Below are 15,112 nucleotides of genomic sequence, written 5' to 3'. Positions count from 1 at the left end.
GTTGTACCAAAGAAAGGTGGTATCACTGTAATTAGAAATGACAAGGATGAATTGATACCTACAAGAACCATCACAGGTCATAGAATGTGCATTGATTACCGAAAAATAAACTATGCATCTAGAAAAGATCATTTCCCATTACCATTTATTGATCAGATGCTTGAGAGACTTGCAAATCACCCATTTTATTGCTTCCTTGATGGATATTCAGGGTTTTTCCAAATCCCCATACATCCCAATGATCAAGAGAAAACGACATTCACATGTCCTTATGGTACCTTCGCATATCGAAGAATGCCATTTGGTCTATGTAATGCTCCAGCCACCTTTCAAAGGTGCATGATGTCAATCTTCTCTGATCTAATTGAGGATGTTGTGGAGGTGTTGATGGATGATTTCTCTGTCTACGGATCTTCGTTTTCTGCTTGTTTGTCAAATTTGTGCAGGGTCCTACAGAGATGTGAAGACACCAACCTTGTGCTGAATTGGGAGAAGTGTCACTTCATGGTTAAGGAAGGGATTGTGCTAGGACACAAGATTGAGAAGGGGATTTAGGTGGATAAGGCTAAGATCGATGTTATGGTTGGTTTGCCCCCACTAAAGACAGTGAAAGACATCAGAAGTTTTCTTGGTCATGCTGGGTTCTACAGAAGATTCATCAAGGACTTCTCCATGATCACTAAACCATTGACCAGGCTGCTGTGCAAAGAAGCCACTTTCAACTTTGATGTGGAATGTCTAGAAGCCTTCAAGAATCTGAAAGGTGAACTCATCAGTGCTCCAATTGTCCAGCCACCTGATTGGGATCTCCCCTTTGAGATCATGTGTGAAGCTAGTGACTATGCTGTGGGAGCTGTTTTGGGGCAGAAGAAAGATGGCAAGACCCATGTGATCTACTACGCGAGCCAAACCCTGAATGATGCTCAGATGAGGTATGCCACAACAGAGAAGGAGATGCTAGCCATTGTCTTTGCCTTTGAGAAGTTCAGAAGCTACTTGGTGGGATCGAAAGTCATTGTCTACACAGATCATGCTGCTTTGAGACACCTTTTGGCCAAGAAGGATGCAAAACTCAGGCTCTTGAGATGGATCCTTTTGCTTCAAGAGTTTGATTTAGAGATCAGAGACAAGCCATGAGTTGAGAATGGTGTAGCTGATCACTTGTCTAGGCTGAGAGTGGAGTGTGGCATTCCTATTGACGAAGGACTTTTAGAGGAGCAGATCATGTCTATTGGAGCAGTGATGGCAGTTTGTGAGACTGGTAGAAAGCTTGAAGAAGTCAAGGCAACAGAAGAGAAAGAACCTTGGTATGCTGATTTGGTGAACTACCTAGCCACAGGAAAAGAACCTTTGAATCTTGTGGGCTATGCCAAGAAGAAGTTCTACAAGGATGTGAAGAGGTACTACTGGGATGAGCCCTACCTCTACATTCTCTGCAAGGATCAACTTTATAGTAGAGTGGTTGCTAATGAGGAGATTGATGGGATCCTTACACAATGTCATGGATCATCCTGTGGAGGCCACTTTGCTACCTTCAAGACTGTTGCAAAGGTGCTACAAGCTGGATTCTGGTGGCCACACATGTTTAAGGATACACAAGACTTTGTTTCAAAGTGTGATTCATGCCAAAGGAGAAGGAACATCACCAAAAGGAATGAGATGCCTCAAAATCCAATCCTTGAAGTTAAAGTGTTTGATGTGTGGGGTATTGACTTCATGGGACCATTTCCATCATCCATTGGCAACAAATACATCCTTGTAGCCATTGATTATGTCTCCAAATGGGTGGAAGCTATTGCAAGCCCAACCAATGATGCTAGAGTTGTAACCAAGATGTTCAGGAGCATCATCTTTCCAAGGTTTGGAGTTCCAAGAGTTGTGATCAGTGATGGAGGCTCTCATTTCATCAACAAACTGCTTGAGGTCTTAAGAAGAACGGTGTAAAGCATAAGGTAGCAACTCCTTACCATCCTCAAACAAGTGGTCAACTTGAGATTTCTAACAGAGAGATCAAGTCCATTTTGGAGAAGATTATGGGGATTACAAGGAAGGATTGGTCCATTAAGCTTGATGATGCGCTTTGGGCTTATAGGACAGCTTACAAGACACCTCTGGGGACCACACCTTTCAACCTAGTGTACGGGAAAGCTTGCCATCTGCCAGTGGAGCTTGAGTACAAGGCACTATGGGCAGTAAAGTTGCTGAACTTTGACATCAAGAGTGCCAAGGAAAAAAGACTTCTTCAACTACATGAGCCTGATGAGATAAGAATGGATGCTTTTGAAAACTCAAGGATCTACAAGGAGAAGACTAAAGTTTTCCATGACAAGTATATCCTGTAGAGAGAGTTTAAAGAAGGAGATCAAGTTCTTCTCTACAACTCTAGGCTGAAGTTATTTCCAGGAAAGCTTAAGTCAAGGTGGTCCGGTCCTTTCAAGGTCAAGGAGGTTAGGCCATATGGGGCAATAGTTTTGTGGAGTACTGATGGAAGAGACTTCACAGTCAATGGACAAAGGGTTAAGCTCTACATGGCGACTGCACCAGAGGAAGATGGGGTTTCAACTCCACTTTCTGATCCTACCCCAGCCTAATCTAAAAGGAGACAAAGTCAAGCTAGAGACTTAAAACAAGCTCACTTGGGAGGAAGTCCCATGTATATCCTTGTACATATTGCATTAGTATTTTCATTTTCATCATATTTCTAAAAAAAAAAAAAAGAATTGAAGTTGTGTGCAGGTGTTTGATCGATCCGGTTTGAGCAAAGAATCAGGCGTGGGAGCGAGGACCTGGAGCAAGGGTGAAAGTTCGCTCCAGCTGGGAGCGACGTCACCACTGCGAGTGTAACAAGTCGTTCGGCTTTACGGCGTTTTGGGGTTCGAAAAATACTCTCGGAGCGACCTCCTAGAGCGACGACACGAAGTCGCTCCAGCTCCAGAGCGAGGTCACCACAGCGACAACCCGAGGTCGCTCGGGTTTGTGTCGATCTGAGACACGAAAAACAAGCCGGGAGCGACGTCCCACAGCGACTACCTCAGGTCGCTCCACGACCGGTTCAGGTAAGTGATTTTCGATCTAATCCCGGTTCAACCGAACTGGACGACCCTAAACCTAGCCCACAACCCTCGATTTTCATCTTCCTCACTCTCCCTCCCCTCACAAACACTCATACTCTCTCAAACTCACCCACACCAAAAAAATCTCATAACTCTCTCAATTCTCAACCAAATCACCTAGTTCTTGTTTCTAAATCCAAGCTTTCGCCCTGTAGTCTATTCCCCATCACCCATTCACCATTTCCTTTCATCCAAAGCAATGTATTGAGTTTTTAAATTCAATTTCGTAGGTCCATGAACCCTAGAATTTGAAAGTCGAAATTTGGTCATTTTCTTGCTTGATTGTGGTGAAATAGACTAGGGAAAACTTATCTATCAAGTTGGGTTGTTAAATTAATGGTGAAATTGAGTTTCATTTGAACTTTGACAAAATTAGAATTCATGGATTTGGGGCTTTTCGAAATTGACCTTAATTGAGTGTGTTGGTGGGTGAACTTGGTGTGTTAAGGTGTTTAACAGTTTGATTAAAGAATTTTATCATTCTAGAACCACTTTGATTATTGAATTTTACTTAACTTGTAATTTTCAAATTTTGATAAGATTGAGAAGTGTGATTCTTTGCTCTTAGCTTGGCTTCTTAGTGCTAAATGTGTGAAATAGTTGCATTGGGTTAACTTGAGCTTAAATTGCTAGTTCATTTGTTGGGTTTACTCTTGCAATTTTCATTTACAAAGTTTTAATCTTCTTTGCTTCCATCTACTTATCCCTTTCCAAGTTTTGAATTTTTCAGGTACCAATGGTTAAGAAAACAAAGGGAAAGTTGGATGCTGAGAAGCAAGATGCTGAAAGAAAAGAGTCTGCACTAAGAGGGAAAGCCTTAGCCTCCAAGCCAGCTGGCTCTGGGACACAGAGGACTTCTCGACAGCAAACCTTAGCCGCAAAGAAATCAAAAGAGCAAGAGAATAGGGCAGGGAAAAGTGTAGCAGTTCCCACTAATGAGGAGAGTGACGATGAAAGTGAGGATGAACATGCTCCTACAAAGAAAGCCAAGATCACTACAAGAAAACATAATCTTAACGAGGGCGGTTTTCCTCGTGAGTTCATCGTAAAAGAGGCTTTACGACGAATTAGCGAGGAACCATGTTTGCTCGTTACTCATCTGTCGTAACACATATTTCCTCGCTAATTCGTCGTAGCTTAGCAAGGAATATATTTCGTCGTAAAGACGAAGTAGATCATTTCGTCGTAAAGACCACGTCAATATTCCACGTAAGGAGGTCACTATATTTCCTCGTAAATACCTTGAAACGAGTTCCTCGTAAACTACACGTAAATACCTTGAAAGTATTTCCTCACAAAATACACGTAACGACCACGAAAGGACTTCCTCATAAAATACTCGTTTATCTTTCCACGTTATTTCCTCGTAAATGTTTTCTCGTAAAATACTCGTTTATTATTTCTCGTCATTTCCTCGTAAGGTTTCCACGTAAATAGGTCGTACATTAGCTACGAATTTACTTCATTTTTATTATTTTACAGAATTTAAAAATATAATTAAAAATAATTAAAATTATTTAATTTATTAATAAAATTAAAATTTAAAATAAAAATAAATCAATATGAAAATATTTTATATATATATAAGTTTTGAATTTATAATACAACAACCGGAAAAGAAAAAAAACTAAGGGTCGTTCATCGCCTGGTAGAATTCATCACTCCTCCTCGTAACATCCGCCTCGTTATGTACGTCGGATGACTCGCCTTGAATGGGATGTTGTTGTCGCATGTTCCTCAACATGGACTCCCATTCCGGATTTGTGGCCGCTATAACGTCCAAGAAGCCCTCGACTCCACCCATACGAGATTTTGTCGCGGCCAACTCGTTACGCAGCTGAGCGGACTCTCTACGCAGCTCAGTGACTTCATCATCCCGTCGCTGACCATAAGACGATGTCACTCTCGGAACATCGTTGACGGAACCAATCCCCAACGTCCGTCCCTTTTTTTTAGGGACAACCTTAAAAACAAAAAATAAATATTGTTAGTAAAAATTTAAAGTTATATTAAATGAATAATAAAAATTTAAATTTTTGAAAATTTACCTCCTCGTAAATCTTATCCACTTCAAGTGTGGATAAGGGGACGGGTAATCCGTCGGTAGACTGCTGGGTCAGCTGAGTCTGGCGGTCTTCAACCCGAGCAATCACGTCGTTGTAGATTTGCTCGGACTTGCCATCTACAAATACGCCCGCCTTGTTCTTGTGGATCCTCTCGTAAAGTTCCATAAGAGACGGGAGATGTCCCGTCTCTTTGGCCTAAAAAACATTTAAGAAAGTTAGAATAAAATATATATATTAAAAAATTTATTTAATAAAATATTTAATTACCATTTCCAAACGGACACCGGCGTGGGGTTTTTGGCCCGTAGTGTGAAGCATCGGCCCGTTTCCGTGCTCATCGACCGTGTTACGGGAGTTAGAGCAAGACTGGGCGATTCTAATGGAATCAGGAAGACGCCAATAACGGATGAGGCCATTCCACACATCCGTGGTGAGCTCAGCGGGTTTGCCACGCTCATACCCCTTCACGATCCAATCACCCTTCCAGTTGGAGACCGTGTCCAACAAGCGAACTTTCGCCTTCGCGTTAAACTTCTTCCTCACCCTCTCAGTAATCCCCAAGGCCCAATTATATTTTTGCTGTTGGAAATAATAAATTAACAATTAGTTTTGTAGAAAGTATATATATAAATCATGAAAAAATTAAAGTATATATAATTAATTAATAGAAACTTACAGCGTAAATTTTGAACCACGTCTTTCTGACGTAGTGAGGCGTCTTACTCCAGTTTGGATGTGCCATGGAGAAGTAACCTTTGATCGTGTCGGTTACGTCCGATGCAAGACAGTTGTCAACCCCCCACCTGGAAAATACAAATTTAAAATATAAATTATTTTTTAATGTTATAAAAAAATTTTAAACGAATTAAAAAAAAATTAATGCAACATACCACAAAGTTCCGTCCGGTCGGTCGGGGTCGATGACTGGTAAACCTTCTCTGCCTGGCAGACGGAGAATGTCCTCTACAGTGTACTGCGAGTAAGGAGCACTCGGAGGCACCATCAAATCGGGATGAATATCGGCGGCCATCGGAGGTGCCATCGGAGGAGGCACATGAGGAGGCATCGTCGGATGAGCCATCGGGGAAGGCACATGAAGAGCCGATGGTGCACTAGAAGAAGTAGACCCAGAGACTCTCTGAGTGTACTGAGTCTCGGGGACAGTCTCCTGACCCGAAGAACCGGGAGCTGAAGAAGAAGTCGGGTCTAAACGACTACCCGGCTCACCGAAGATCTCTCTGTAATGGGCAGTAAGTCTTCCTTTTCGAACCTGAGAAAAAAATCAACATCAACAATATATTTCCCAACATTATCCACCTAATCAACACTAAATAACATAAAATCCGCAAACCTATCTAGATTCCCTATACTAACCACCTAATCTATTCTAAACTAACCAAATTATAGAGGAATTAGAGAGGCTTACCATTGCTACGAAATGGAGAGGAAGTAGAGAGGAAGTAGAGAGGAAAGAAAGAGTGAGCGCTCGGGGGTATATATAAGATTACATATCGTCGCAAATTCCTCGTAAGTTTACGACGAAATAGCGAGCAGTTACAAAGGCCCGTGTTTTTTTGTACGAGGAAATTTCGAGGAATCACAAAGGCCCGTGTTTTTGTATACGAGGTATTAACGACGATTCTGCTTACGTGGAATTAACGAGGCCTGCTTTCCTATAAATATACCCACAATTCTCATTCTCAAACCACACACAAACTCCCAAATCACACCCTATCTGAAATCACATTCCTCAGCAAAATCATATTCAAATTATAAATATTTGAAAAAAATAGGAAAAGGATAAGATATTAGAATTCATGTGGGTGAGACTTACGTATTATAATTGCTGGAAGTTTTGCCACATGTTATTCTGGTATTTTTATCCTTTTCCTTTTTTTTCTAGTTTTTACACTACGAGGTTTTTACGACGATTTCTGCTTAAGTGGAATTAACGAGTGTTATGTTTAAATCTTTTTACGTGGTATTTACGACGATTTCATCTAACGTGGTCTTTACGACGATTTCTGCTTACGTGGAGTTAACGAGTGTTTTGTTTAAATCCTTTGACGTGGTGTTTACGACGATTTCTGATTACGTGGAATTAACAAGTATTATGTTTAAATCCCTAAAATCCGAAACCTCCAAACCCCAAACCCCAAACCCCAAACCTCAAACCCTGAAACCTCTAAACCCCAAACCCGAAACCCGAAACCCGAAACCCCAAACCCCATATTCCAAACCCCAAACACCAAACCCCAAACCCCAAACTCCATATTCCTTATTTTCATATATTCCAAACTCCATCTTTATTTTTAAATTTCGTCGTTATTTCCTCGTTGGCTTACGAGGTATTTACGACGATTTCTGCCTACGTGGAATATACGACGATTTCTTATACGTGGTCTTTACGACGATTTGTGCTTACGTGGAATTAACGAGCCCGCGTTCTTTATTTTAATATTTCGTCGTTATTTCCTCGTTGGCTTACGAGTCTTTAACGACGATTTGTGCTTACGTGGAATTAACGAGTGTTATGTTTAAATCCCTAGAATCCGAAACCCCAAACCCCAAACCCCATATTCCTTATTTTCTACTTCATATATTCCAAACCCCATCTTTATTTCCATTCCAAACCACAATTTCCACATTTGCTTATTCATAAAACAAACTCCCACATTACCTTATTCATAAAACAAACCCCACATTATCTTATTCATAAAACAAACTCCCTCATCTTATTCATAAAACAAATACATCAATCGGATACATCGACATTCTTGATTACGCGTTTAAGCACACACCAATTAACCTAATGTGCCAACAATACCACAATCGAATGGTATGTCATTGTAGCATTTTAGGATCGAATCCACAGAGAACTAGAGACTTATAACACCAAGAATACACAAACCTTCCTAATCTAAGCAAACAAGAAGATAGATGATTTGTAACAAACTAATATCCTAGAAATATAAACAAGTGAATCCATGGGCTAAGGGAATTGATTTCAAGTAACTAAGATCCAATCTAGGTGACAAGCTTTCAATCAAAGTAATCTCTTAAGTCTAAACACAATTCTAGACAAGTCCTATGTCTAGATAAATGCCCATTTGCTTAGAAATCATTAAACATCAAATGTTTTTGGCTTAATTCAATCAAGCAATCTTTAAGTTCAAGTTCAATAACTATCTAGCAATTTTAACATCAAGTGTCCTTGGCTAATCTCACTAGAGCTTAGTTGAGTTGATTCAAACACTTCATCTAATCATGTCTGATGAGAAGTGTTTAGAAATCAGGTTTAGAGTGATCAAGACTAAACAAGCATTAAGAATACTCAACAAGCAAGTTCATACAAGGATCTAATACAATAACACCATATATCTTCACTAAGTTATTCTAATCTCCCTAACCCATGAATTCCTAAGGAAACTACTCACTAATCTCCATGAAAACACTTAATCTCATAATAGATTGAAGCATATTCAAGTGGATACAACAGAGAATAAAGATAAACAAGGATTTAAACAAGCAAAACGAAATTAAAACTCAAGAACAGATGATGAACAATGAAGAACACTCAAGAACACCAAGAACAATGGTATTTCAAAGAGAGAGAGTTTTGACAAGTTAAATTATTACAAAGTTAGATTTTATGTTTCTTGCCCACTCTTTTGATAATAAGAAAGCAAATATTATACAGAAAAGTAGGAAAAATCGTGCAAAGGAAAGGTGGGTGGAAGATAGTGGGAAGTTGGTTGATCCCATCAACTTTCAAGTGGTCCCCGGCAAGGATTGATACACCTATAGTAAATCGATCATAACTTGTCCAATACAGCTTCAAATGACTTGAAACCACTTCCATTGGAAAGCTAACTCAATTTCCAGTGTCTCCACAAATTTTGAGCTTCAGAAGAGATTTTTAAGGCTTTCATCCGTGTTCATCTTTCACTCTCCGGATTCGGGAGCGACCTCGCTGTGTCGCTGTGAGAGGTCGCTCCGGATTCGTTGTCTCCGGGTGATCAATACGCGAGCGACTCTTCCCTGTCGCTCTAGTAAGGTCGCTCCAGTAGGGTGATCAGAGCGACTTGGTGGTGTCGCTCCGGACTGGTCGCTCCCATGCCTTGCTCGCCCAATGACCACTCTAAACACTCCTTTTTGAGCTCCAAATGCCTCTGAAAATCCCACCAATGGTCCTCTAACTCATCCATGGTGCTCTCCAACACCTGATATGTACAAATGCAATGATATGCAACCTAAATGTGCCTAAATGATGCTCTAAATGACCAAACCATGCAAGAATAAGAAGTTAAAAACATGTAAATTCACAAGATATCAACTCCCCCACACTAGTCCTTTACTTGTCCTCAAGTAAACTTTCAAGTCCTAAGAAGGAAGAAGTTTGAAAAAGGGAGCTCATAGCCAAAAGACACACATCCTAGCTCTTCTACAACATTCCAAATGATCATAGCAAACAATCATTGGTCATTCTTTTATCAGTCTAGCTTCTCAATGCCTATCAACCTCTTTTTATTTCTTTATACAAAGTGCAATGCTCATCAATCAACAAGTAACTTCAACCAATTCTCACATTCATTCACACACACACACAAGGTGGATTCTCACAAATGGGCACATGATCTCAATCACTTGGCTTGGTAGATTAATGGTCTTTTTGAATAAAAAGAAAGGTTCAAATACAATCTTTTTAATGGTGGCAATCACTCAAGAACAAGGAGCATGATCATTATGCAAAATTTATCTAAGACTAGGAGCAATTCATGCATACATAGCTCATTCTCATCATTCTACTCTTCTTCCTAAGTGATTACAAATTCTACCCATCTTTTATATTTCAAAACCCAAGTATATACACTTCACTCACATTTCTCACCAAGTGAACTCTCTCTTTTTTTTTTTTTTTACATGATCAACCAACTAAGAACTTGACACTCTTTTTCTTTCCCCATTATGATTTTTCATTCTTTTTTTTTTTTTTTTTTTTTTTTTTTACTTTGGGGAATTCTAATTGACACACTTAAGAGTTTTTCTTCTTTTATTTTCTTGGTTCCTATTGGTTTTCTTTTCTTATTGACACTCTTTGATCTTTTTCTCTTCTCTCAAACCCAAGATATAACAACTTAAAAACACACAAACTCACTCACCATCCTAGATGCTAGTTCAAATGAGGATCTTATGCTAGCAATAGATGAGAACAAACATATGTCGCTCCCAATACTCTCAAGATTTTGCACATGACAAGCTATCAATAAGAGACCTCACTCAACAAATCAATATTGGTTTCAAAGAATGGCAAGGGTTTAAGGGTAGGGGAGTGCCATTTGGGTTAATCAAAGGATAATAAATGGAATAAGATAACCCAAATGTGTATGAAATCCATGATCAAGTATGCAAGTGCCCATATGCAAGAGAGATTAAATTCATTATGCCCAAGTTCAGTTTGTAATTGGTTTCAAGAACAATGTCAATATCATATGAGCAACATGTTTCAAAAAGAGTTTTCAAGGCTCGAGAGATGCTTGTAGATATGTTCTTTTCATGGCAATTTCAATCATGGCTCCCTATGCATAATTCAAAACTCACATTTTTTTTTTTTTTTTTTTTTTTTTTTAATTTAGAAATCACAAAAAAATCCAAAATGCAAATCATTAAAATCCACACAGATGCAAAGTGCTAGATATGTCAAATGCAAATCATCCAAATAAAAACAAGCAAAATGATCAGTTTTTATAGTACCCCCACCACACTCGAATCACACAGTCTCTTGTGTGACTTTGAATTTGGAGTGGTTTACATGATAAGTAAAATAAAAATTACTAGAGATGTGGAGAGAATTTAAACCGGATTAGAGTACTTACCTTGTGACTGTAGCGACTTGAGCATGTCACTATGGATATGTCGCTATGAGCATGTCTCCACAGCACTTGTGTTTCTTTCCTAGCCTCTTTTGAATCCTTTCCTTTTCCTGAGCACCTTCCAAACTGAAATCACACACAATTCACACAAACAAACACACAAACAAGGATAGTTCACACAATTTATTAAAAACATTCACACATATATACAAAGGATACTCTTGAGATTTCCTCCCAAGTGAGCTTGTTTTAAGTCTCTAGCTTGACTTTGTGTGCTTGCTAATCATAAGTATCAAAAGGCTGAGCCAATGCACCTTTGGTCCTTCTCCTCCAAGAACAAGGAACCAAGTATGCAAAGGAGCACACTACTGTCCATAGAAAATAGACAGATTTTTCCTCAAAGAGCTTCACTAAAGATATGACATGAGTTATGAAATGCTCCTTGAGGTTCAGATGATCATGAGAATCAAAAGCATTAGGTGGAAACACAAAATCAACTACATGTTCAAATGAGGTTTTAACAAAGTAGTCAACTCTATCTCCATCAATCAAATAATACACAATGTTCACATTCTCATGATAGTTTTCAGCATGGGGGTTTTCTATCTCAAGCAAGAGCTTATCCACATCAAGTTCATCCCCTAAATCAGGAAGTTCAAGAAGAGGTCTAGGTTCATCAAGAATGAAAAACTCAGATTCAAGATCAAATGAAGCACATAGATAGCTCTTGTCAAAACAAACTTCAATATGATCTCTAACAAGCTTTTCTATTCTCAACTCATCTAGTTTCTTAGTTTCACATATCAGATCAAGACATTCATTCATGAGCACAAGAGAATTAAGACCAGAGATATTATTCTCACCACAAGGCAAGCATATTTCCTCGAGTTGAAGTTTTAAAGTGGAAATTTCTATACCTTCCAGTTGGAGTGGTGGAGCCCAATACATTACCTCATTAAGGGCACAAGCAGCATCTAACTCATACTGGGTAACCTCCCTTTCTTCAAACTCTGCTCGGTCCCTAATGAGGTGTATCCGGATAAGTTGTGCTAGGTTTCTCTTTGTCTTGTCCCGATTCTCTTTCATTCTCTGAAGCCGATGCAACTCATCCCTTTGGTCTGGTGTGAGTATGCGTATATCAAAGGGTGGTGGCTCCACAAACACATAGGGCTCATCTTCAATGTGATCTTCAAATGTGTCATCCTCTTCTTGTGGCTTCTCAAAGTAGCTTGAAGCCATCACTACAAAAGAGAAAATCTAGAATAAAAGATTAGTAGCTATACAAAAGCAAAACAAAACATAAGAAAATAAAGCTTAGTCTCAAGAAAGATTGAAATCCTAATGATAAATCCACTAGTTCCCCGGCAACGGCGCCAAATTGATTACGCGTTTAAGCACACACCAATTAACCTAATGTGCCAACAATACCACAATCGAATGGTATGTCATTGTAGCATTTTAGGATCGAATCCACAGAGAACTAGAGACTTATAACACCAAGAATACACAAACCTTCCTAATCTAAGCAAACAAGAAGATAGATGATTTGTAACAAACTAATATCCTAGAAATATAAACAAGTGAATCCATGGGCTAAGGGAATTGATTTCAAGTAACTAAGATCCAATCTAGGTGACAAGCTTTCAATCAAAGTAATCTCTTAAGTCTAAACACAATTCTAGACAAGTCCTATGTCTAGGTAAATGCCCATTTGCTTAGAAATCATTAAACATCAAATGTCTTTGGCTTAATTCAATCAAGCAATCTTTAAGTTCAAGTTCAATAACTATCTAGCAATTTTAACATCAAGTGTCCTTGGCTAATCTCACTAGAGCTTAGTTGAGTTGATTCAAACACTTCATCTAATCATGTCTGATGAGAAGTGTTTAGAAATCAGGTTTAGAGTGATCAAGACTAAACAAGCATTAAGAATACTCAACAAGCAAGTTCATACAAGGATCTAATACAATAACACCATAGATCTTCACTAAGTTACTCTAATCTCCCTAACCCATGAATTCTTAAGGAAACTACTCACTAATCTCCATGAAAACACTTAATCTCATAATAGATTGAAGCATATTCAAGTAGATACAACAGAGAATAAAGATAAACAAGGATTTAAACAAGCAAAACGAAATTAAAACTCAAGAACAGATGATGAACAATGAAGAACACTCAAGAACACCAAGAACAATGGTATTTCAAAGAGAGAGAGTTTTGACAAGTTAAATTATTACAAAGTTAGATTTTATGTTTCTTGCCCACTCTTTTGATAATAAGAAAGCAAATATTATACAGAAAAGTAGGAAAAATCGTGCAAAGGAAAGGTGGGTGGAAGATAGTGGGAAGTTGGTTGATCCCATCAACTTTCAAGTGGTCCCCGGCAAGGATTGATACACCTATAGTAAATCGATCATAACTTGTCCAATACAGCTTCAAATGACTTGAAACCACTTCCATTGGAAAGCTAACTCAATTTCCAGTGTCTCCACAAATTTTGAGCTTCAGAAGAGATTTTTAAGGCTTTCATCCGTGTTCATCTTTCACTCTCCGGATTCGGGAGCGACCTCGCTGTGTCGCTGTGAGAGGTCGCTCCGGATTCGTTGTCTCCGGGTGATCAATACGCGAGCGACTCTTCCCTGTCGCTCTAGTAAGGTCGCTCCAGTAGGGTGATCAGAGCGACTTGGTGGTGTCGCTCCGGACTGGTCGCTCCCATGCCTTGCTCGCCCAATGACCACTCTAAACACTCCTTTTTGAGCTCCAAATGCCTCTGAAAATCCCACCAATGGTCCTCTAACTCATCCATGGTGCTCTCCAACACCTGATATGTACAAATGCAATGATATGCAACCTAAATGTGCCTAAATGATGCTCTAAATGACCAAACCATGCAAGAATAAGAAGTTAAAAACATGTAAATTCACAAGATATCAATTCTCGTCATCACCAGAAACATCATCATTTTCATTAAACTCGTCTTCAACAGCTTCGTCTGTGGCATCATCGGTAAGATCTTCGTACTCGTGATTATGCGGATCAATGAGAAGGATGTCATCAATTTCTTGTTCAGGTTCCTCAACTTCATTTATCTGTTCTTCTTGCAATGGTGGTTCTTCTCCACTGATGATTCGTCCTCGTGGTGTAACTTTGATCACTGCTAACCAATTTATACATGAATCTCTCATCCGAGGGTATGGAAGGAGGCTAACTTGGTCTGCTTGTGAAGCTAAGATGAAAGGCTCGAATTTGTTGTACCTTCATCCACCGTTGACATCAACTACACCGAATTTGTTAGACCGAACACCTCTGTTGACGACGGGGTCGAACCATTCACATTTGAAGAGGACGCATTTCAGCTTCAGTATCCCTAGAAATTCGACTTCAATAATCTCCGTCAAGATCCCGTAGAAATCTGTTTCCCCTTTCACACATATTCCATAGTTACTGGTCGCCCGCTGTCTACCATACTCACATGTATGAAAAGTATAGCCTCGTGTGAAATACATCTGTGATGTGGTGACCTTTACAAGTGGAGATTGAATTACTTCGTGTAACCACTTAAGATAATCTGCATCGTCGTCGTCATAATCAGCCTGCAAAAATAAAGAGAATGTTAATGAAATACAGATCATGTATGAAAAAAGAGTTTGAGTTAATACCTGATTCCGCAACCACTTAATGAAGTGTTGATCTTTCCTTTTGTCTACGTCACTTGTGGATATACCAGGAAATGTTTCTTCGACTTGAAAAACAAATAGGCTGTAAAATCACATTTTATAGGAATGAATCTCTCGCAATTATACAATTAATTATACTTATATGTGTTTCGAAGTATCAATATATGTTACCTTTCAAAATAACGCATCAATGGATCTTCGCAATTGAGTAGAATATAGGTGTGTGCACTATGAGCGTCTTGTTCACTCGACCACCAAACCTCTTTAGACTTCCCACCGAGTCGCCCAATCTAGCTAAAGATGTCTGGAACACCAGCAACTGCATATGTTGGCGCAACACCACCATCATCATATCTTCTTGGAGCTCTTCTCCGGGTACG

General features: G+C 39.2%; 1 protein-coding gene across 1 annotated transcript; it reads right to left on the bottom strand.

Annotated features, from left to right (window-relative positions):
• Window positions 1-8,753: 8,753 nt before the first annotated feature.
• On the bottom strand, window positions 8,754-12,621 carry LOC125591615. The gene is made up of 2 exons (XM_048766111.1): window positions 11,056-12,621; window positions 8,754-9,402 (listed from the first exon to the last, which is right to left on the bottom strand). Exon 1 carries the CDS (start codon window positions 12,289-12,291, stop codon window positions 11,332-11,334), a length of 960 nt encoding a protein of 319 aa, XP_048622068.1. The 5' UTR covers window positions 12,292-12,621; the 3' UTR covers window positions 8,754-9,402; window positions 11,056-11,331.
• Between the last annotated feature and the right edge of the window lie 2,491 nt (window positions 12,622-15,112).

The sequence above is a fragment of the Brassica napus genome, chromosome C8, assembly GCF_020379485.1.
Source record: "Brassica napus cultivar Da-Ae chromosome C8, Da-Ae, whole genome shotgun sequence".
In the NCBI taxonomy this organism is placed as follows: Eukaryota; Viridiplantae; Streptophyta; class Magnoliopsida; order Brassicales; family Brassicaceae; genus Brassica; species Brassica napus.
Note: the sequence above shows the minus strand (reverse complement) of the source record. Positions and strands in the feature narration are given on the sequence as shown.